General features: G+C 41.3%; 1 protein-coding gene across 4 annotated transcripts in view; it reads right to left on the bottom strand.

The window, feature by feature from the left end:
* Positions 1 to 24,876, bottom strand: part of LOC129186902 (rho GTPase-activating protein 40) — a 38,708-nt gene extending 13,832 nt beyond the window's left edge. The window contains exons 1-5 of one of the 4 annotated variants that reach the window (XM_054785630.1): positions 24,687 to 24,876; positions 6,005 to 6,243; positions 2,857 to 3,065; positions 2,485 to 2,569; positions 143 to 279 (exon numbers count right to left, since the gene is read on the bottom strand). In XM_054785630.1, coding sequence (XP_054641605.1) covers positions 143 to 279; positions 2,485 to 2,569; positions 2,857 to 3,065; positions 6,005 to 6,224 — 651 coding nt within the window. In that variant the 5' untranslated portion in view covers positions 6,225 to 6,243; positions 24,687 to 24,876. Of the gene's footprint in view, positions 1 to 142; positions 280 to 2,484; positions 2,570 to 2,856; positions 3,066 to 6,004; positions 6,244 to 7,904; positions 8,221 to 10,842; positions 10,974 to 24,686 lie in introns of those variants that run through there. The other 3 variants (XM_054785629.1, XM_054785627.1, XM_054785628.1) reach the window with 3 other exon arrangements.
* Positions 24,877 to 25,510: the final 634 nt, after the last annotated feature.

Genomic DNA, 25,510 nt, shown 5'->3' with positions numbered 1-25,510 from the left:
TGTAATTACAAGACTGAAAAAGGGAGCGGCAACGTGGGTGCGCCTACCAGTTTTGTGTTTTTTATTTTAATTCAGTGTAACCAAAAAAGAAGTGATCTTTTAGGCAAGACACCTCAAAAGAAGCGACAGTTCAGATGCTTACCGGCAGGGTGCTGTCCTCTCTCCTCCACTGGATGTTGCTGTGAGCAAGTTTGTTCAGTTTGGCCTGTTCACAGTAAGCCACGTCAGTTTTGAACTCTTCTTCTTTAACAGCGCTTCGCTGGTGTTCTGGGGTCACAACTAGCCCAAAGAAAAACACATTGCAATATTAAGGTATTAATGCGTGCATTGAATCAATTACTATAGTGCAGTGCTTCTCAAATAGTGGGGGATGGGCCACCCTGGGGAGGTGCCTGAGCTGGGGGGGCAGTTGGGGTCAGAGGCAGGGAGGACTTTCATTGTCAGAGCAGACCTGCCAACATGTATGAATTTGTCGTACTCTGCATGCAATTTAACTCTTAAATAGGCTTGTATGCTTCACTGCTCTCCATTTTGCTGCATTTTGCTGATTTCAGTTTCGAGTTCAGTCTGTACGGTCTGTCTGTTTCAATTCGGGGGAGTGCGAAAACATTTCTGTCCCCCCAGTGGGGGCATGACAGAAGATAATGGAGAACCACTGTGTCCTAGGTCTTCCCCGAGTTGCCCTGAAGGTGCCCTGAGGTGCCCTGAGGATCTCTCCAAGGAGATCCTGACCATATGCCCAAGCCATTTGGCTCCTCTCAATGCGGAAGAGCAGCGGTTCTATTCCGAGTTTCTCCCGGACGACAGTGTTTCTCACCTTACCTCTAAGGAAGAGCCCAGCCACCCTACGGAGGAAACTCATTTCAGCCGCTTGTACCCACCATCTTGTCCTTTTGACCACTACCCAAAGCTCATAACCATAGGTGAGGGTAGGAATGTAGATTGACCTGTAAATTGAGAGCTTTGCCTTTCGGCTCAGCTCCCTCTTGACCACAATGGACCGGTACACACTGCATCACTGCAGACGTAGCACCAATCCGCCTGTCGTTCTCACGTTCCATCTTTCCCTCACTCAACAAGACCCCGAGGTACCTTAACTCCTCCACTCGGGGCAGGAACTCATCCCAGACCCGGAGATGGCACGCCACCCTTTTCTGGGCGAGAACCATGGACTGGGAATTGAAGGTGCTGATTTTCATCCCATTCGGTTTTCATACGTTTCGGTTTTTGCCTGACCTTTGAAAGACATTAATGATGAAAACGAAGTTTCTACTGTATTCGCATCAATTTTCATAGAAATGAACCCTTTGCATTTGAAAGCGGTCAACGTCAACTTCAGCAGGCACTTCTGCAGGCCACCCGTTGGGTTAAAAAAAAACACTGGCATTAACAGCCATGGCTGTAGGCAACCTCCTGATGTAGTTTTTTATGATTAACTCCACAATGATGGCAGTAGTTTAATTTGAAGTATCAAGAGTGCGTTATCTATCTCTGCATGTGATTTCAAATGTTACTGCTCAGCTTAATGTCATGCGTGTTACACTTTCCGTACTGTTGACTACGGGTCAGCAGCCTCAGCGGGGAAGTCCAGACCACCTCTTCCAGGCCCACCGGGAGGACCCCATTACTGCAGACACTGCGCCGATCAGCCTGTCGACCTCACGCTCCAACCTTTCCTCACTCGTGAACAAGACCACGAGATACTTGAACTCCTCCACTTGGGGCAAGGCCTCACTCCCAATCCGGAGTTCACAGTCCACCCTTTTCCGACTGAGAACCATGGCCTTGGATTTGGAGGTGCGAGTCTCATCCCAGAAGCTTCACAATCAGTTGCAAGCTGCCCGAGTAAACGCTGAAGGTCACGGCCTGATGAGGCCATCAGGACCACATCATCTGCGAGTAGCAGAGAAGAGATCCTAAGGCCCCCAAACTGGACCCCCTCGACGCCTTGGCTGCAGCTACAAATTCTGTCCATGAAAATTATGAACAGAATTGGTGACAAAGGACAGCCTTGGCGGAGGCCAACGTTCACCGGAAGCAGGCTCGATTTACTGCTGGCAATGCAAACCAGGCTCCTTCCCCGGTTGCACATAGTAGCGTGCCACCAACCCCATACCCCCGGAGTACCCCCCACAAGATACTGTGGTCGAATGCCTTTTCCAAGTCTACAAAGCACATGTAGGCTGGTTGGGCAAACTCCCATGTACCCTCCAGTGCCCCTGCAAGGGTGTACAGCTGGTCTAGTGCTCCGCAACCGGGACGAAAACCACACTGAACCGCCTGTAGCCAAGGTTCACTACGCTACGCTTTCTCATGCACTCCAAATCACGTTTAAACTTAAAAAAATCACGTTGCTGTATATAATGAACTTTCACATTTCAGAACAGCCTGTCTCCAATTAACACCTGTCTTCTTAGTGGTTTAGATAAAAAAAAGGGTTATAAATAGAGCATTCAGGGTAATTTTGCATTTACGGGCTCTCACCTGACAGACTGGCTTTGGAGGCTGATGCCATGTTGTTTTGGGCCGATTCTTCACCAGGCTGAGAGTCAGGCAGACTCAAGTTCTGCTGAAGAAAATGATCTATTATTAGGACTTAATATGCTTGAATTGGACAGACTTTTTATGCACAATTGTATATAATACAGAGTCCTTAATAACACGCAGCACACACAACACAGAGAGTGTATCAGTGCAGCAAGATCAGCTTCACAAGAATGTCAGTGTTGTTCCTCTGTGGGTGGGGAAGACAACGCATGACCTTTCGATGTGATCTGCTTTCAGGTTTGCTCGTCATCATTAGAACAAGCGAGCAAAACGAGGTGGAACAATGCCAAAACCACGACAACGGCTCACCTGACTGAAGACGTCGCGAATGTGCGGCGGAGCCGTCTTGTTTCTCTTGCGCAGAGACTTTGTGTACGAATCCACTCTACGCTGGACTGCCTCCGCCTGAGTGCGTGTTAAGGTGGACATCAGAAGCAGGTTGTCCACATCCTCGCTGTCCTCACTAATGAGGGTGGACAGACCGGCGTCGGCTAGCCACTGCTCCTCTTGCTCCCCCTCTGATACACAAAAGAACACATAGGTAATATGCAATACAGTAATGCCTCGCCACTTTGCACTTCAAATTTCACAGCTCCACTGTATAATGTTTTTTTTTTAAATACGTTAACTAATAAACATGCTGTTTCGTGGTTGAATATGACCTATTTCTAGTCAAAATATACATATTTAAGCAAATGTTTTGACTCAAATAAGCATTTCACAATTAAAAGTGTTGATAACTTTGGATCGACTTGACAATATTATCTAAGACTTGCAACTCGACTTCCACTTTGACATAAATGACTTGGGACTTGATTTTGGACTTTAGTCTGATGACTTGGAAATACTTGAGATTTTCAGTGAGCGTGTTGACTAAAATGTGCCCCATTCAAAGTACTCAATGAACGTAATCGTTATTATGTCATTTCCAGCAAGACAACATATTTTCCCTTTGAACCGGCCTTATTGAACGCATCTATTAACGTTCAATCAGGTTTAAGAACAAACAACAAAGGTGTGGGTTACGTGAATCATGAATGCTAAGTCAGCATTCTTTTTCTGTGACTAAGTCTTGCCACACTGGTTAAAATGGAATTTTATTTGGGAGACACTAAACAGTGCTTATGACATGTAACGATTCAAAAATTTTAAGCCTGTGACTTCGGACTTGACTCAACCTTGTCTTGTCATGGCTTGAGACTTGAATTCAACTCGTACGTCTTTACTTGAGATTAAAGACTTGAGACTTACGAAAAACCCTGACTTTCTCCCACCTCTGATATGTAGTATTCTACACTGGTCACTAGGTGTCAGTAATGTTACTGTAATGTTGGGTGAGACACACAAGCACCAAAATTGATCACCCGAACAACAGGCTTTTGCTGCAGGATTGACTGATTTCATGACAGGCACAATAATCCCTAACACGGGCTATTTTTGCAGCCGTAACCCACGTAACGCTAAAACTCAGCTCTGAAACCTTGACGTCACTTCTTGTCCGGCCCCGCACTCTTCTCCCTGAACATTTACAACGTTTACAGCAACACACACTAGTACAGTATGATTGTTATTTAGATCTTAAATGACTTATTTTCTCTTATTATGTTTACTATATTGGGTAACAGGAATGTAAAGGGGTGTCATTTCATGTCTAGAGGGCTTTAATAATGTCTTTAAAAATATTCCATTAATAAATAATTAATCCTACTTTGCGAAAATGGACATATCAGGGCTGTGTCTGGAACCAATCAGCTGAAAAACGAGGGATTACTCTATATGTTTTGATATGTATGCTCCCCTCAAAAAGTTTGGCAACAATTGCAAGTCTCGCCAAACATTTGGAGGGGAGTGTAATATGTCACGAAAGCTGCTCAATTAAGTCATTACGTTATGCATGTCTTCTGTACTGGACAGCCTTTGATCTCATGACAAGTAGATCCCAGTAGAGCCCTGGTATTCACAGGCGTTACGTTCCAAGACCACCAGGGAATGGCGAAAAAACAGAACCCAAAGAACCCCAACATTTGCAATAAAAGTGTTGTTATCAGATTAGAATCAGCTCCACAACCCTTCCATCTCGCTTCAATTGCTACTGTTCACTTGTGACACAATCCAGATTTAATCCCTAAATGTGCCTCACTAATAAAGGATAATGTTAACTCATTCAATGCCAAAGACGTAGTTATACATCTTTATAAACCCGAGCGCCCGATCCCAGCAACAAAGTTATACGACTTTAACGTGTTTTGCACAATGTAAACACAATCCTGATCAAAATGTTAGACCTGAGGGTCAATTTAATGCCACAAAAACAACCACAATGGGAGTCTAATACTGTATTTCTTTTGGTAAGGTCCATGTTTATATAGCCATAGAATATAATATTCTGTGTGCCTTGAAAGATCAGTCAAAATTGTTTAAATTGGCTGGTACTGAAGGGGTTGTCTTTTGAAAAATGGCTGGGATTGAATGAGTTAAGATGATCCATGACTGTCGATGCTAGTGCTTCCATGGGCCAAAAGATTTTTGCATACTGTATCAGCACACTACTATGGTAGCAAAACAAAGTGCAAAATCTCAACGCTTGATGAAAAAAAACACTGTCAGTGAAGCACAAAGACATAAACATATACAAATTGTGGGCTTTCTAACAGTGGTACATGTATATTGTAACTGTATTATTACTTATATACAAATTATTACCGACTTAAGGTAAATGAGATGTCTTTTCTGCAAAAAGCCCTTTTACGGAGAAAAAAAATACATTCTTGACCAATAATCTGCAGATTTCCTGTGTCTGTGACTGCTGAATCGCGAATGTGCGCGGATTAACTGTACCAGTCTAGTGAACCACACCAAAGTGCAACAATAGTTTATGGCCCTAACCAGACTATCGACGTGTGAACGCAGCATTAATGTGATCGATAAAAATCTTTATAGTCGAGCAAGGCAAGCATGCATACTGTACTGTGTACAGCTTTGTTAATGCGTTTACAGTATTCAACAAGATATTACTGAGCTAATATTAGCACTGTTAGCAGGTCCAACATAAATCTGCAGCCTTTTGCAAATACAGATGTCTTTGTTGATAGTGAACGAACGCAATACCCCTTTAAAGCTGTACACAAACAGGATTGCATACCCTCCGCATGGCTACACACACAAGACACACACACAGACACACAGACCATGCATGTGGTCGTGTGTCAAGTCACATGTAGCCTCATTTGGACTTGAGAGGGTTCTAAGACAAACAGGGCCTCTCTTTAACATAACACTCAATCGGGTGTCTTTGAAGGGCAGAATAACACAATAAAGAGCATTTGCATACATGAAAATAGGCTTGTAAAAAAACAAAAAACACTCTGATAATGTCGTCATGGTAATGTGCTCTCCTGTGAATGTTGCCATTGCGAAAGCATCATTTTATCAGCTCATCAATGTCATGTTCTTTTACCTTCTGATTGTCTGGAATCCCTCCTGGCAATGTCAAGTTCTGTGTAGCCACTCCCCTGCCGAATGGTTTCCAGCTCAGTGAAGTAGGAGTCCACGCAGACTTGGTCCGGATGCTGCTCCTGATCCTGATCCTGATCCTGGAAAGGTGGTGAGGGCGGCGTGCGTGGACGGTGCTCAGCGGCGGCCTGATGCTGCGGGCTGACCCAGGGCTCCACGCTCATCTCGGTGGGGCTGGGGTCTCTGGCACAGACATACACACACGTAAAAAAATCACAGGCGTGCATGCAAACAAAAGGTGGGGGGGTGGGTTGAGGACAACGCACACAAAGTCTGGGTGAACAGTGAAGATGGGGTGGAGCGAGGAGGATGGATGAGCCGGCACTTAGATGGAGAGACAAAGGGAGCTGGATGGAGGGAGGGAGGAGATGGCGAAGGGGCGGGGGAGTAGGGGGCGTCTCTCTATTGTTCTTGTAAAATGTGGCCTGGAGACATACCTCTCAGGACCGCTAGATGTCAGTGAAAGCTCAACACCTCCATCTACTACTACTGAACACAGCCCATTTGTCTTGAGCAGGACTTTCTGAAGACTCTTGCCTGTTGACATCAGCAAATACCTAAGCATACAGACAGAGATACAGGAAGTGACCAGCAAAACAATTTTTTGTGTGTGTGGTCACATTCCATAGGCAGAAACTGGAGACCCCACAAACACTCGTAAGAATCCAAGACGGCATGATGTCACCACAATGAGCGAGGAGAGACAAGCAATCACCAATCACCTATCACCAGTCACAAGCCAAGCAAATAACTAAGCTGTGAGGCAATGATCACAGTGTCTTTGGCAACTAAGACATAAACTCACTGACAAATGAGCGTAAATGCCACATGTCAGTCACGTACAATGTGCCATGCTAGTCTCTGACTTCTATAAACCCGTTTACTTTGAAAAGTATGCACTACGGCACAGTGTCTCAAGATATACAGTATATAAACCTCAACTCTTTAAAAATAACTAGGGATGTTATTTTTTCTTAGTCGATTGATCTTTTCATTAATCGAGTAATCGGTTAGACCCTGGACGGAACAAATCAATATGAACACAGTTAGTGGTTTTCCAAAGTCAAAGCTGATGTATGAAGATTTTTTTTTTGCCTAAAACACATAATATGTCTGCTTTCACGGATGACTAAGGAAATTAAAAAACATCTACAGGTACATCTGCGAGGCTGAAATCCGAGTATATTTACATTTGTAAACTAAAGAAACAATTAACGGAATACCAAAATAGTTGTCGATTAATTGAATAATCGTATCATCGACGCATCGATTATTTTTTTTCAGCTCTAATAACAACACTACAGAATTTTGAATTTACGGCATCAAACATGCATTAAAAATCCATTGACAAAGAAATTGTGTGTCTGATTCTTGATCGCTTTCGTCAACTGCCTTGTCCATCAATTCTCTTAGTACATGTTGGAATACAAAGTACATTCACTTTGAAAAGTGTGCACTGAGACACTTTCAGTTCAAGACCCAAATTACAAATGTGGTTCCACACTGACCAATATCAATACAGACATGCATATAAACAAATGATGAAATACCAAATATTAATTTATGACAACAACCCTATGTACAGAACAACCCTATGTAAAGAAATTGTGTGTTTATTCCATGTGCTTACAATATTTTGCTGTCAATAAAAATGAATCCGCGGCCCATTTGGGGTCCTGACTCACGGTTTGGGAAGATGCATGTGTTAGTACAAGCACTCAATTTTAATCACTGACCCTCGACCAACTCTTTTGGTACTTGTTGGAAAACAAAGTACATTTCCGAGTCAGAAAAGGTTTAAATTCACTTTGAAAAGTATGCACAACCACAGCAGAACTCCCTACCTGGATATCTTCTTTTGCGAGGAACTCTTTAAGTATCTGCTCCTCATCGGGTTCTGTGACGGACGCATCCTGAAATTGTTGAACCGGTTGCGTGAAAACTGCATGGTGGCTCCAAGTGGCCTGGTCACCATGACCTCCTCTCTGCCTCCCATGTCCGCAGCGCCGAAAGAATCCAGCAATTATGAAAGAGTCCCACACGAAACTATGGAACTAGACTCAGCGGTATTACAAATCTCTCGCAATAAAAAAGGAAGCTGTTGTAAGGCTCCAAGCCCGGGGCAGGAATGCAGTAGGGAGAGGTGGCACCTTGAGCATTAACACATCATTCCCACCTGATCCCGCCCCTTAGGTGACACGCCCCCAACCCCAACATTTTTTAGCTCCATTTTGGGTTATTTTCCAGCCGTGAGCAAAAGAAAAGCAGCTGAGGTGAGAAAGACTATTGAATTCCAGAAATAACTCTAGCAAAAAACAAAGGTGGCGTTCGTGTTGATCTCGCTGCCACATCATGTATTTGCCAACTATCACGTCTTCAATGAAGGTAAAAGTATCCCTGTAAAATATTATTTTAAAACTATAAAAATATGTTTAGTCTTAACATTTTAGTTTTTCTGTGACAAATTGATTGGATTTACATGATTTCTTATGGGAAAAATTGATTCGGTCAGAGTACATTTCGGCTTGAGCTGAAGCTTCTCGAATGGGTTAATGACGCTAACCAGGGTTCCATTGCATATTTTAAAACGTTTTCATGCAATCTAAAACGGTAATTATAGCAGAATATAAAAATAACCCACATATTTAACCCATCTGTCCATCTTCTGCTTATCCGAGGTCAGGTCACGGGGGCAGCAGCCCAAGCAGGGAAGCCAAGACTTCCCTCTCCCCGGCGACTTCGTCCAGCTTCTTCCGGCGAATCTCGAGGCAGTCCCAGGCCTGTTGAGAGACACAGTCGTCTCCAACGTGTCCTGGGTCTTCCCCGAGGCCTGCTACCGATTGGACGTGCCCTAATCGTCGGGAAGGTATCCTGTCCAGATGCCCGAGCCACCTCATCTGGTTCTATTCTGAGTTTCTCCCGGATGACAGTGCTTCTCACCTTATCTCTCAGGGACAACCCAGCCACCCTACAGAGAAAAAATATGTAACCCAGCAGATTGAATTTTGGTTTCGAATATAGTCAAACCTTGTTTTTTAAAATCTCCCTGTTTTCGACAAAATTTTGTGCAATAATTTTGACTCGGCTCTCATACACTGTCTTGGCTATTGTACAGTATTGCACGTAACAAACTGTTGTAAGTTACACTTTGGTACATTGTATCTTCTGGAATTAATACAAATGTGGACGAATGATACTCCCAGCATTGCTTCTTTATTCAGCCATCCTGGATCACACACCCAACACCAAATCTGGCGATACTTAGAGCCCGTCCACATGGGGAGAGGCTATAAGTATTTTATCATTTATCCAAAATCTGTAACACCGCTTTGGCATTGTCGTGTAGGTAAGCAAACCACTACTTTCCGAAAGCGATGACGTCATCGCCCCGTCGTCGTCACGTGACCAGAAATGAGCGGTTGTGTACTGCTGCCAAAAAGCCAACATAATATCGGAATATCTGGACTGGCATGACTCCCAGTTGACATTCTCCTGATATCTTTTTTTGTTTTATATTCCAAAGTGGCTCGCAGCAGTAATTCCACTTCATCGTAAGTCAAGACAAGCTGGACACAAGGAAAACGACAGCCCTTCTGCGCACACGTTCTTTCTTCTTCTATAGTTTTGGTGTGTCACATGGTTCTGTCCGTGCGTCTGTTTACAGTGCCATGTGTAGGTGTGCCTTATGTATTACATCCGTTGATCCACTGAGCCTTTCCCATGTGGATGTGACTATTTACTGATCCGATACTGTGTGGATGCCATTTTTTTTCAACCCGCCAAAAAACGCCCCCCAAAAAACAGGAAGCATTCCCGTGTGGACAGGACACATGTCTCTAACGCCTTGGGATCCCCTGAGAGGAGCTGGAGGAATTAGAAATGTTTGTTGAAATAGAAATGCATCGGGAAAGGGAATCCAACAAATGAAGTTTGAGCATGTTCAACACTTAATGAAATGTTTAACTTAATTTGTTAATTAGGAGTTACTAGACATTCACAACAACACACCTGGCTGCATACCTGAGCATGACGGCAGGTATGGTGTGTGTGTGTGTGTGTGTGTGTGTGTGTGTGTGTGTGTGTGTGTGTGTGAGACAGAGAGACAGAAGAGGCGTGCAAGGCAAAATGAAAGAAAAATGGAGTGAAAACGTTTCGCAACTTACTCAAGTGCAACAGGTTTGTCAGCATTGGCTACTGGCTGCATTTGAATCACTTAGGACAACCTCCCATTTTCACTTTTTACTGCTGCAACACTACTACTGGCAGCTAAAGCATCCACTTGAATGTAAACAGACAGAAAGCACACCATAAGGGTTAAAATCTCAAATGGAATTTTTGTTTTTGGAAACAAGCTAAGGGTGGTCACTAGAGAAAATGCCAGCCTCTTGAGAGTGTTTGGGTTTGAATTCATGTTAGTGAGACAGAGTCGGACAGCAAACTACAGTCACTCCGGGAGAACACTAAACACAATGTAAAAAGTGGTCTTGGACTTAGTCACAATAATTAAGACAAAACAGCAGCACTGCTCTGTCGAGGAATACTGTAACCCACTGTAAAAGATGCATGTGTCAAACGTCACTGCAAATTCCATGCAAGCCTCTTAGCCTCAAGGGAACACATGCAACAGGGAGCTCATGCATGCTTAATCAAGTGTTGCTTGTCAAGGATATGGAGACTGATGCTAAAAACACAATCATTGAAAACCATAAGCAAAGAGACAAAATAATCATTCTCAACATTACAGCATCTTGAGCCAAACCACGAAGGAAGACCTGATCATACCTGGCCTTTGCCCGACCCATTCCTCGGCCTGAGAGCAGCAGCAAGGCCACCGAGCCACCTCTCCCCCACGGCATCACGGCTGGTGAGACCCCCTCGCCCCCCAAAAATGGAGGAAGCAGCAGCTGCCTGCCCCTGACAAGCTGTTTCCTTGCAATCTCTTCAGCGCGCAAAAACACATTGCTTAGAAAAAGGACGGTCTTGCTGCTTCCACAGGAATGTCACGTCATGGCATCCTGGAGCAGGAAAGGGGGGTCTGCTTGGGGAAGGTCAGATGACTTGGCCAGAACTAACATTTAAATAGCTAGATAGAAGAATAGGAGGACATATTTCATATCACATATTCATTTAATGGTTTACTAAGTTCCTAACGCTAAGGTCGAGAATCTGCAGTAGACTGATGTTTAACTTGTACTCTGCCCTTTTGTCCTCAAGCGCTTCATTTATTCACAACAAATTTACTAACAGCAGTGACGTGCCAGAAGGGTCTGGGTGGTGAGGCACTGGCTGGAGGCTTTTTTTAATGTTAATAGAGGTTGCTCATTAAAATGATAACAAGAAAAGGAGAGAATAATTCACTTTCGTTAAAAATGTTGTTTTCAAAGACTTTTTGGCCACAGTTAGGACTGTAACTAACAATTCTTTTTTGGTCGAATAATCTGAAGCTTGTTTCGATTAGTCGAGTGATCGGTTAGGCCCTAGTGTACTGTGGACAGCATCTGCCCTGCGTCAGAAACATGTTCCAGTGTAGCGTGGTAAGTGAATTGTTTGTGCAAAAGAGATGTAAATAATATTTCGATTACCATTTGAAATGTAGATTTCCTTAAATTGATACACTAGCCCTTTAACTTCTTATATATTTTGTGTCATTTGATATTTATTCTTATGTATGAATTCTATATTTTTGTCCTATATTATTTTATATTATATGTACATATATCGCTGCACGGTGGCAGAGTGGTTAGCATGTTGGCCACAAGATCAGGAGATAGGGAAAACCTGAATTTGAATCTCTGCTTGGGCATCTCTGGAGTTTGCATGTTTTCCCCGTGCGTGCGTGGGTTTTCTCCGGTTTCCTCCCACATTCCAAAAACATGCATGTTAGGTTAATTGGTGACTCTAAATTGAATGAATGAATAATTGAATGTGAGTGTGAATGGTTGTTTGTCTATATGTGCCCCAAATGCACTTGTAAGCATGTAAGCATTTATTTATTTGTGATGTACAGTATGTATTTTTGTATTTATTTGTATTATTGTATTTAATTAATTGTATTTTATTTAATTAAAAAATATTGCCTCTAATAAAGTGGGCCATGACTTATTACCATGTGAAAATGTGGGTCTGACTGCCCCCAGACAGACCAAATCCATATGAAGCAAACACAAACAGTTAGTTGTTTGGTCTGCAGCATATCACAAAAGAGGCAAAAACACTCTTTTGTGAATACACTAGGTCCCCAGCTTACGAACATCCGACTTGAGAACATTCAGAGATACGAACGCAAGCTGACTGGTCTATATTTTCATGTATTTTGCCTTGTAGTAACTCCATATTTATACTGCTACATGCTTGACCAGTAGAGGGCACTGTGACACTGCTAATGGGACCAACAGGTAGAGGAAGAAGGTGGGGAGAGAGTGTAAAGGAGAAATGCAAAGCTAAATTGTAGTTGTACGATGCAACCCGGACAGAGTGTTTGATTAAAGTTTATGAAGAGTTAATAGGCCTGCTTAATTCTACACCACCCACAGAACACTACCTCTACCCCTAACAATGACGACAATTTGTCCTTTTTTTCAATATCTCCTCCTCCTCCACCACTACCAACGACATATGCTCGACCACTCCTCTTCAAAGGTAAATAACATTTATCATTACGTATTATTATATCATTTTTATTATTGTTTTTTTTCATCAATTATCTTTGTTTAATATTACTACTACATCCAAAGTCATATTTACATACATACACATATACTGTATATGTATACACGTACATGTATTGGTAATATTACCTTTTGTTGGACTTACGAACAAATCGACTTGCGAACGGTCGTCTGGAACCAATTGTGTTCGTTAGTTGGGGACCTAGTGTATCTTGTTTTGCCTAAAACACAAAAGATAATAGGCCTGCTTTCATGCATAACTAAGGAAATTTAAAAACATTCACATGTGAGAGGCTGAAATCAGGATATTTACATTTTTAAATTAAAAAACGATCGAATACCAAAATCGTGGTTGATTAATTGGATAATTGATGAATCGTTGCAGCTCCAGTCCCATTTAATAATTATTTTTAATAAACTGAAAAACCATTTGTTGTCTTTTGTACTGAAGGACAAGTTCTTCAGGAAAAGCTTTTTTACTTTGTTGTAAAAGTCTGTTCACCTTCTGTGTGGTCTGAAAGTCCAGTTTGGATAAGTTTTTTTTAGCTTGGATTAAAAGTATACACTCCTGATCAAAATCTTAAAAACCAATTGAAAAATTGCTAGAATTTGCATTTTGCACATTTGGGTCTTAATGAGGTTTTAAGTAGAGCTACAATATGCAAAAACAAGAAGGGGGAGTGAGACAAAAAACATTTGGAGATTGTAATTTAAATAATAAAAAAAATGAAATAGGTTGTTTTTCAGCTGATCAAAAGTTTAAGACCATCGCTCAAAAAATAACAAAAAACTCTCCAAAACAGAACAAAAAATGTTGTCAGTCAGACTCAGTAATGAGTAGCTCCACCGTTCTTGTTCATCACTTCAAAAATTGCCTTGGGCATGCTTGATGCGAGTGTTTCCAGGAGGCTAGTGGGAACATTGCTACAAGTGGTGAAGATGGCTTCACAAAGGGCATCAACTGTCTGGAACTGATGGCCATTTTTATAAACTTCCCTTGCCATCCATCCCCAAATGTTCTCTATGGGATTTAAATGAGAGGAACATGCAGGATGGTCCAAAAGAGTGATGTTATTCTCCCTGAAGAAGTCCTTGGTCAAGCGAGCATTACATACATTATTACAGACATAAATGGTTGGGAGTTACGCAGTTATTTTTTGTCTGAGAACATAATTTTATGGGCAAATGTCAAGAATTATGTTACATCACTGTTGCTAATGTGATCTTATGTTTACTTTGCTTTGCTCTTTAGAACACTCCAGGAGTAAATGGACTCACAAGACAATTTGAATGACAACTTGGCAAAAAGTAATGGATAGCAAAAAGGTATGTAGAGTGTTGAGGATTAGTTATTATTTTAACCAATGTAAAATAATCACGTGCTGTCATTAATTTTCTCTCCCTTCATTGCAAAGATTCAGGAAGACAATCTGCTGTTGTAATTAGCACGTTGTAGAGCAGTCGTCGAGTAACCACAGGGTTCCCGGTTCAAATGCCGCTCCCTCCATTGCAAGCACTGCTGTTGTGTCCTTGGGCAAGACACTTGGACCCAGAATGCCTCCACGCATGGATGCTTCACTGACCAAGGTGATGAAGACACATTTTTCTGTACAATGTACATGTGACAAAATAAAAGTAAAGTTCAAACTTTCAGAACAGATTAGAAGCGCTACATTGTAGGGACAAGGCATTATTTGTAATCAAAATGAAGTCTGGGCATTTACAGAAGAGATTTCTATATACAGATTAGATTAGACATATTTTTTGAAATAGTTGAGAAGGACTGTGTGGTGTTGCTGTGTGACGTCTTCATGGGACAGAAGAGTAAGTGTGTGAGGTATGTCCACCACATCATCCATGTACACCTGAAGAAAAAGAAGAAGGTCCCTGCAATTTTTTCTCGCTGCTGGCTTCTCATTTAGATCAATGTAAGTCGTATTGTGCAGAAGACGGCTCGTTTTGATAAAAATATGTTGTAGGTCTTTATTGTTTGTGTTATGGTAGTGATCAACATTGATATAGTCGAGGTCTTGCATTTTAACACAAATTGAAGTTTCAAACATCACACTAAGCTTTACATATCTGGTGTTACATGTTCTAAGGAATAAAAAAAAGCTTTACTGACATTTTAAAGTCGCATTTTCCTCTCTGTGTAGCTCCGCCATGTTGAAAGATCAGACAGCCAGCTGTATTCGAGACTGACCAATAAAAAGGCTTCTAACGTCATCCAGAGGAGGCCCCGCCCATAGCCTGTTTAATTGAAATGCGCATGCATATGCATGGTCGCATTCAAAAAATGTAGCTAATTGAAAACGTGAGTGCTGCATGCAAAGAGAGAGAGAGTTGCAAACAAAACATACAGATTAGCAAATAAAAGCTCTTTTTTGTTTGCAAATCTTTTTTTGTTAGCAAATCTTTTTGTTTGCGAATTGTTTTTTCTTTGCAAATGTTGTTATTGTTTCCAAATCTTTTATTTTGTTTGAAAATCCATTACTTTTGTTTGATTGGATAAAAAGACACACATTTCTTTCCATACACAGCAGCCTCATCATTCTCACGGGTATTTGATCAGGAAGTATTTCATGCTCCATGTTTTTTTTTACTGAAGTAAATGTTAAAAACTATTGGAATCAAAGAAGAAAATACATTCATAACAGTTCAATATTAACTGACAAACTTGGAGGTGCAGAGCGTGGCGTATGTCATTCAGAAGCAAAGTAATATGTAATATTTATTTTATGTCACAGCCTCCTCCTGACCGCACATCACTGCCATCGTAAAGCATTCCTACAAATTGTTACTTCCTGTCTTTGGTGTGTTATAGGGATGTAACGCTACACCATAGTCATGTTTACATACCATGGTTTTGAGGTCACGGTTTGGTTCATTTTGGGTACAATAAGAGAAGAAAATGCAGAACAAAACTGCTTAGGTTGTGTGCGTTGTGCTCTTTAATAATTTCGCTCCGAATTTGCTGACACTGGTCAGCAGTAGGTTGAGAGTGACCAACTCCCTCCTTGGCAAGTCCGATCCAGGCCGTGCGTAGTCGGCTCATAAGTATTATTTGCTCTGGGTGTGTGGAGCGCTCCCATGTTGTGTTCCACTCCTCCATGAGGTTGAACTTGGAGGTGCAGAGCGTGGCTTATGTCGGGGGAAGGGGCGCCCGGACCACAGTCATTGGCATCCCAGAAGCTGGGAATCCTCTCCAACAGGTGTGCTCACACTTTTTCAGCCTGTGAGCTAGATTTAAAATGACCATGTCCTAAAGATCTCCCTCCTACTATAAATGTAGAATATATATATATATTTACTATATTTAGAAAAAAAGTATGAGCACGTGTTATACATGTATATCAGGGGTATACAGTGATGCGGACTCTACATCGGTCTGTTGTGGTGAAGAGAGAGCTAAGCCAAAAGTCAAAGCTCTCAATTTACCGGTTGATCTACGTTCCTACCCTCACCTATGGTCATGAGCTTTGGGTAATGACCGAAAAGACAAGATTGCGGGTACAAGCGGCCGAAATGAGTTTTCTCCGTAGGGTGGCTGGTCTCTCCTTTAGAGATGAGGTGAGAAGCACTGTCATCCGGGAGAGACTCAGAGTAGAACCGCTACTCCTCCGCATTGAGAGGAGCCAGATGAGGTGGCTTGGGCATCTGGTCAGGATGCCTCCCGGACGCCTCCCTGGGGAGGTGTTCGTGGCAAGTCCGACCGGTAGAAGGCCTCGCGGAAGACTCAGGACACTTTGGAGAGACTATGTTTCCCAACTGGCCTGCGAACGCCTCGGGATCCGCCGAGGAGGAGGAGCTGGACGAAGTGGCTGGGGAGAGGAAAATCTGGGCCTCCCTGCTCAGGCTGTTGCCCCCCGACCCGATCTTGGATAAGCGGTAGAAGATGGATGGATGGATCAGGGGTATATCACGCACTTTGACCCAAGTCAAAATGATCTACCTCTTTCTGTAAAACATATAACATATATCAAATCTAACCGGTAAACTTTGAAATACTATTGTAAATCTTAATGATTAGTATTTTGCATTCACATTTTCAAAGCTTACAGGTAATCAAAGTAGTTGATATCATAATTACATTCAATATGGCATGAAGATAATTACACATAACTCCTCAATAGTTGTGTACATAACCTGAGTACTGGTAATACAAGTATGTCAGTCAAAATAGCTACTGTATGTAACGTTCATTAGGACACACAGTTCATGTATTACATCTAGTCAGCAATTGCTGTCAAACATTACCGATATACAAGAATTGAAAATGATTACACAAAAGACAATGCAGCCGAACTCAAGGCAATATGTTAAAAAGGTTTCAACAATGGGCACATTTTCCACTTCATCACGAAATAATAGTAATAATAATAGAAGCGGACATGTAGAAAATACTGATTTCTGTAGTAGAGTTCATGACGCGAAGCAAAAGCCATCAAACAATGTCATCTTACCACTGAGTTGGTTTATCCGTAATCAGAATAATAAAGATGACTGATGTCCAAGTCATTTGTGTGCTCTCCAAGTGGTTAAGATGAAAGCAATGTGCCGCCATTGTTTAGTAGCGATGCCAGCTCGGGCTACCAGATGGGAACTTTTAATACTTCAACCAATAAGCTACTTTAATATCCAAAATAAATTTAATCTGTTGGAAAAATTTGTTACATCTGCAATATGACTAGAATATAGCTAGAATGATATTTATTATCAGTATCTCTCTATTTCTTTTGTGTGTTGTCTTGTGATATCGTCGTTCCCCATGGTGGTTGTCTCCTGTTGTCTCCTAGCTTTGGGTTTTATCTGAACAACATATCTTGTCACATTTTAATCTCACGAGATCTTGTGACACTCCCAAATAAAAGTGTATAATAACCTATGACATCTGACCTAGCTTCAACCTTTCAATTCAGAGTCCTCCTCCCCTCGCATATGCACACCATAATGACATCACACGCTGTAGAAGTTAGACATTTTCTCAAGAAGCCGTCCGCTGACGTTGTATTGATTTGTCTCCTGGCATATAAATTAAATTGTACGTCACAAAGAACCTGTCTCGTCTCTTGTCTATTTGGAAGCCAGCAAATTCTCCCTTGACATAATCATTCACGTTGCATTTGTCTACATTGCACTTTCATTATTTCTTTTATTATTTCATATTTATTTGAAATTACTTTTACTTTTGCATTTTAAAAGTCACTAAAGCTGTTTCCACAAACTCTAAGCAGTTTTTTACGTTTTGCATTTTGTTCCCGTACTGTACCAAAAATAAACCGAAACGTGACATTAAAAGCGAGGTACATCCAGAACTGTGATTATGGCATACCGTTACACCTCGACTTGTGACAGACACTAGAATCACTCTACCCTGTCCAAAACCACCACAATACCTCAGGTACAACTGTTCTAATCAGGAGGGAGAGCTTTGAAAGGGATTACTACTGAGGATTAAACTTTGAAACTTAAGAAATGTCAAAATATGTGAGCAGCTGAGTGATATAAATAAAACTGTTACCAAGAAAAAACAAAACAAAATAGGCAGAAAATGTGAGTATGATTTTAGAAGATAGAGGGGACACCGAGAGTGGGCGTGGTTTAGCTGTGTCGGAAGCTAGGATCCATAGAGTACATTGATGATATGTGTACAGCAGAAACTCAAAATTTGTACCTCTGAGGTTCTACAATTTGAATCTGGGGTTAAATACGTCCCATGCGACGTTAGCTTGGTGAGCGTTTTTTAAAAAGCAGGGTTTTTCAAAGCGTGGCACAGCGAGCCTCGGTTTGGAGCCTCGCCAATTCCCTAAAAAACTGGTTTACTACAGAACACTAAATATTTTAGACTCTCTGACTGTAGGAAATAATATCAATTTATTTTGCCTTTAAAAATAACTGAAATTAGCTTAGCAGGATTTGTTAAATATATATGTTTTTCTTCATTTTTCTCACACTGCTGCGCCTCCCCTGAAGTCTTCTATTTCTTAGACTTTGAAAACACTGATCTGAAGGATGAACTCAAGTGTATTTTACTTTTTCATATTTTATTCTGTGTAATGTAGTAAAGAAGGAAAATGGTGACTGTAACCACTGAACCGGAAGTGAAACCAAGAAGGCTGTGTTCAGACTTGTAGTGCGGTGTGACTAACTTATCGTTCACACTGGCATTATTTAGCATTGCACCAAAAGTTGCCAATCAACAGACATATGAAGAAAGTCACAACCTAACCGAAGCATGTTTGTGATTAAACTATTTTAAGCCGATTCTCTGTCACGAACATGAAGTGTCGACTCCTATCAGGAACAGTCAAATCCCGGAATCCAAATCTCAAAACAATTAGTTATATAGTGGAACCTCGGTTAGCATATGCCCTAGTTAGCATTATTTTCCCTTAATGTAGATGCCAAAATTTTGCCTTGGTGTGTGTACATTTTCCTGCTAGTGTACAATATGGCAAGGGTTATTAATACACTGCGTGAGTCCAACCGGGTCAACAACAAACCTGCACAGGGATCCAAAAATTGCCTACCAACCCAAGACAACCCAGCCCAACCCCCAATGCGAGTGAGCACTGACCCTGTCCCGTCAAAAAATGCCTTCCAACACACAAACCATTCCTAATGAGGCTAAAACTGAAACCTCCGAGTGATACAAAATGAAAAGCCATTGGAAAGCCGTTGGAGCTGTATCTTTGAAAAGTCTGGACCGAACAACCTGTGTTTTCCAAACGAAAATGCTGTCTATTAGGTTACATCTGTTCATTAGGGTTGCAAGAATGCCTCCTAACAGTCCCAATCATCTTGCGAATTGATATCTTGACTTTTGCAAAGGCTTTCTATGGGCTCAGAGTCTCCTGGACTTTAACCAGATCAACACAGATTAATGAGAGCACAAGAATCTGTTTGAGGATTTAACCTCCCTCACCAGCTCTCTCTGTAAACAACATATTCTTCACTGACACGTCTTGTTTTGTATCTGATAACCTATACCAGGGCGGTCCAAACTTTATATAGAAAGACTGAAGTCCAATTTGTCATTCTTTAAATTTTAATCCATTCAATTATTACTTCTGCAACTAAATCACCCTTTAAAAGGCTTTAACATCCTCGAAAATGTTCCAAATCTTGTGAGCGTTTCCTGACAAAAATGTACACATTTTAAAGGTCCCAGAAGCAAGAGTAAGAAACAGCCGCCGTCAGTGTCTGATTGACAGTAAATCACACATGCTCATCATGACAGGATGCACGAAAATAATTACAAAGAAAGACACACAAGAAGTCATTCATTTTTGTCTACAGGTGCTATTTTTGGGGGGTGTTAGAGCCATTTCCACTTTTTATTTGCTTTCTGTGTACATTCGTGATTCAGCATTCACAGGCCTGAACATTTTTTGTCCCAAAAAAAAAAAAAAATGTTGCAAAATAGGTTGATGTTTTTCCACAAAAAACATCTCCGTCGAAGTCTGAGAAAAAAGTAGCGGCTTTTACCCCGGAAATTACGCTAATTCATTCCAGATAAACCAAAAATGTTGACGCAAAACACTTAAATAAGACAATTATAGTTTTACATGCAGAAAATAATTCTAAATACATCTAAATTCTGAATGAAGACCATAAGATTCAACATGCTAAAGAGTAAAATACAACAGTTTGTTATGGGCAATATTGTACCATAACTCAGACAGTATAGAAGAACTAAGGCAAAATCTTTCCCAAAACATTTAGTCCAAAAAATTAATGCTCTGAAAACCAGAGTGTTCAAAAATTGAGCTTCCACTATATGTTATAATACAAGTAAAACATACAGCATACATGCACCACTGTTAAAAAAGCCATTTTTACATGTTTATGTCTTTAGGCTTCACTGATTTTTTTCCTGAAGCATTGGAATTTCGCACTTTGTTCGGTGGTCCTTGACAGCAGTTGCAAATGTTGATCCGGAACCGGAGGAGAACATTGACGTCAAGCCAGCAGGAGAGTTTGGAAGGGTAGGAGTGAGCCGTGTATCACACACAAATAGACATTTTTATGGGTGTATCAATTACTTGCGGATTTTTGCCATTTGCTGGTTAGCGTGGAATGTAACCCCCACGAAAAGCTGGGCTTTACTGTAATGTTCTACTGCAGGCCGTGTTGAATTTTATCTGTAGAATATGATAAAGGCCAATAAAAAAATAAGCTGTGGAAAGCACTTTGCACACCCCTTAACTATACTCTAATGTCATGTCCCCCAGGCCAGTCATTCTCTTTTCTGCTAGACTAGACCCAAAGCTATTGCCCTAATGTGCCAAAACCAAAATAAAAGTCCCTCTCGTCGTGTGATAGGAAAAGGCTCCTGGTATAAGTCGAGACCATTCTCGCCTCCTCTGACAAGCCAGCTTATAGCACATGGATAAGGTCTGTGCTGGAAGGTCAGGGCACGTTTGTGTGTGTGACCCCGCCGACGGCATGTGACAGCCAGATCAGCCTCGTGCCCTCTTCATGCACATCTTGGCAAGCATGGTCACACGGTCAAGAAGGATGAGTGGAGCAGGAAAGTGGAGCATATGGAGGCAAAAGAAGGAAAAGTCAGGAAAAAAGAGAAAATTGGGATGATGATGGGGCGCATAGGAGAGGTTGGTGAAAAGGTAACAAGTGTCTCAATTCGTGCACTTCCATACTTACACTTCTCACGCATGGGTGAAAGAATGCATAGGAATACACACTCTTTTCCGTATAGAATTGTTCTATAAAATAAAATAAATAAAATACACAGAAATGTAATGTGCTGAGGAGCTGCTGTTTTCTGGAAATATATAAGCAGCAGCATTAGCTAGAGCTAGATTTAGCAATAAGTCAAATGCATTAAATATATTTGTATGCTCTGCTGAAGGAATGAATGAATTTATCCAGTGCAACAGAAAGTCATCAAACTTTTACAACAAAGTAACAGAGCTTTTCCTGGAGAAGGATAGGGAGCGTGGGATAAATAATAAATAATAAAGTAATGTAGATGTAAAGTAAGCATGTACTTTTGCATGCTGTACACTTTTGTATGTATGCACTTGCTGCCTTGTCCACAAGGCTACATGGGCGTTCTCACTGATCACGCAATGCCTGAATGTTTTAGATATTCATTCATTCATTAAAGTGAAGCTGAACTGGTTCTGAAACCACAAACAGAGCTGGACAAACCTTCAATTACCCTGGCATGCATAAAGACAAACAAATATGTCACTTTGCAAGGCCGAATAAAGACAGCACATCCAACAACAACAACTTCGGTGCATCAACAGGCTCAATAAATAGCTCCTTCAACCTCTCTTGCCAAACATACAGTATGAAGTGTGCTCCATTTGCACCTTTGCCAGATTTACAGTGTATGCCATCATGCAAACACGCCAATTTAACCCCTAATCTGACCTGGCTTGTTATCAATTAAAGTCACGGCCAACAGTTTTGAGAATGACACAAATATTAATTTTCACAAAGTCTGTTGCCTCAGTTTTTATGATGGCAATTTGCATATACTCCAGAATGTTATGTTGAGTGATCAAGTGAATGGCAATTAAATTGCAAAGTCCCTCTTTATCATGAAAATGAATTGAATCCCCAAAAAACATTTCAGCTCCTGCCACAAAAGGTCCAGCTGACATTATGTTGATTCTCTGGTTAACATAGGTGAAAGGCTGATGACGCGCTCATCCTGATTCAGTGAGAATAACAGACTGGAAGCTTTAAAAGGAGGGTGGTGCTTGAAATCTTTTGTTTTTCCTCCATTAACCATGGTTACCTGCAAGGAAACACGTGCGGTCACCATTACATTGCACAAAAAGGGCTTCACCTGCAAGGATATTGCTGCTAGTAAGATTGCACTTGAGCCACCCATTTATCATATCATTAATAACTTCAAGGCGAGAGGTTCAATTGTTGTGAAGAAGGCTTCAGGGCACCTGTAAAAAAGTCCAGCAAGCGTCTGGACTATCTCCAAAAGAAATGGCGCCTGTCCATGTGTGTGTATGTGTATGTGTTCCTCAGTGTTTACATGCGCGCATGAAGAGTGCTGCGATGCTAACGCTCTCGTGTCTCCGCGGGCCTCATCCGCGTATGTAAACACTGAAAGACATACACAACAATGGACAAGTGGCAACGCGCAGTGATTCGAACAGAGAGAAAATAGCCCCAAGCGATTGAGAGGTCTGACTTTTTTGTGGATTTTGCAAAATATATTACTCTTTTGAAAGCATATTGTTTTGAGAAGCAAAATGCTTAACTTAAGAGACCCCGGCAACTAGCCGGAACCACATTCCTCCACAACGAAAACCGACCAGAACTCGGCTCACCGGACGAAGTGGGGTAAATTTACTGTTGATGCACTACACTGCTGACAGGGATGTCATACAACTTCATGTCAAAAAATCCGAACTGTCCCTTTAATGTTTTAATTTATGCTTTTACTCAGTACATTTCACACAATATGTTTGCACACAAACATGTTTTGCACACAATATGTTCATGCACACCTACATGAACCCAAATGGCACACTCCAACTAAGTAAATGTCTGGTCATTGCCGTACTCTGATGAATTGTACTGCATGGTATAAGAAATATAATTTGAGTTAAAGTAACTCAAAAGTTGGAGTTTCTATTATTCAAAATTTAATCGCCAATATTTTCATTTTTACTGCAAATGAATATCAGCTCCAAATATCGCTTATCGGCCTCCTTGACTACTAAAAATCTGTATCAGTATCAGCCCTGAAGACCATAGCAGTCGATCTCCATCTTTAGTGTTTTTGCAGTAGATACCTAAAAACATTCGAACACACCTATTATATGCCATCTGTTTGAAATCAGTCATATACAAAATATGACAGAATGGAAGTTCTCAGGTTTCACAGGTATCCAAGGTATGCTCAGGTCATTTTTGTGCATGCTCAGATACTTGAAAATGGGGCAACATTGATTCTGAGAGTCTGACACTCTTTTCTAACTTTATTCTGACTTGAACACATCAACAGCAGTGCAATTCCAACAACATATACAGTATACAGTATATATCACCAACTCACAATCTCTCTTTCATTCTTGAGGTGCATTCATGGACACGCCAAACTCCGAACATCACAACAGTAATACAAAGAAGAAGAATAAGTGCACACTTTTATCAGCATTTAGGTGTGCTCGAAAATCCCATAAAATGCACTCATAGCTTGTAAATTCAACTTAAATGACGTGGTGTCTTTGAACGCAGCCTTTCATTGCTCAAAGTAACACAGTTAACGTGTGATGCAAAATCTCTGCTATTATTAAAGCGACTCTAAACCCCTGACGTCACTTCCTGTCCGCCCCCCCATTAAGCTCCCCTAGCACCGCAACACATTTACAGCAACACACATGAGCAAAAGCCTGATTTAAGTCTTAAATGTCTTCTTTTCTCTTATTATGTCTACTATATTGGGTAACAGGTATGTAAAGGTGACTATAGGGGTGTTATTTCAAGTCTAGAGGGCTCTAATAAACTTAAAACCGTATTTAGAAGGTCGTAAACAGGTTTTCTATGCTCTAACTACAACAATATTGCATTTATAATTGAGCATGTCAAGTCGGCCGAGTAAATTCTAGTGCCAATTAGCCGGGATAAACGTATGCGGGATTACTGTAATTGGCTATAATCAACAACAATAATAGTAATAATAATCAATCAAAATCAATGTCATCCGTGTATTTTAGCCCTAAGCAATCAATACCGTACTGTAGTACTCAAAAGTAGTTAAGTGAAGCGTGATTCAAATACGTAGTTTCTGAGCCGACGTTCACTCACTTTTAACCACAAGCTAGAAGCGAGCAGTAACCATAGCAACGAGTGCTGACACTAGGGCAAGTTAGCACCAACGCCATACTAAACATTATGTTACTGCAGGAGTTTGTAGAAGAACAAGCTAGTTAAAACAGTTAAAACTTGCTATAGTCTTACCTGGAGAAACAGCGCGGATTCCTCCGGCGTTAGACGCTTTGACTCTCCGTGAAAAGCGTTCTCCATGTGGGCTTTTTTTTCTGGACTCCGATGGCAACAAAACAGAAGGCAGAAGGGAAGCTAACTCACTGTGTTTGCGTACTTGCCTGCTTGACCAGTGGTAATGATGACGCTAATGACAAGGGAGACTATCAGGGAGACTATCAGGGAGACTACCGCCGCCCCACCCCCACCCGCAGACGTCATCAACACTCACCTGGCTGGCATCTGATGTCATCACGCATTTGTACGTACATATACAAGAGACATTCGCCACCTTTGTAAAACAATAAACACAATAGGATAATTTGCATTGAATGATTGTCATGGATGTAGACCATATGTCACAATAGTTATTGTATTTTTGTAAATATGTTTCAGATTGTTAATTTACCTAGTGTCAACTGAGCCATAATAGGCAGAACAAGACATTTATATTTTATATTTAATAAAACAAACAGAAATCATTTACATTGTAAAGCAGTAGAGATGTGCGAGTCATGAACTCGCAATTCATTTTTTACTGAATCCGGGCTTCACGACCTCGTTCACTGACTCACCACTAACTCACCACTTAACATGTCATTAATTGTGCAACTGTTCTCAAACTGCACTTCAGTGAATGTATTGCCTCAAATTAACTCTGTGTTCGGCTTCCTGCTGTGCTGCATCACAGACTCTACAAAACGAAGGATTCCCTCGCTCAGTCTGCGAGCTTCACTGATCACGTGTTGGCCCTGACTTGCAGTCGGGGGAGCCAGATGATGATGGAAAACAAAAACGCC

This window comes from Dunckerocampus dactyliophorus, chromosome 8, assembly GCF_027744805.1.
Source record: "Dunckerocampus dactyliophorus isolate RoL2022-P2 chromosome 8, RoL_Ddac_1.1, whole genome shotgun sequence".
Lineage (NCBI taxonomy): Eukaryota > Metazoa > Chordata > Actinopteri > Syngnathiformes > Syngnathidae > Dunckerocampus > Dunckerocampus dactyliophorus.
Note: the sequence above shows the minus strand (reverse complement) of the source record. Positions and strands in the feature narration are given on the sequence as shown.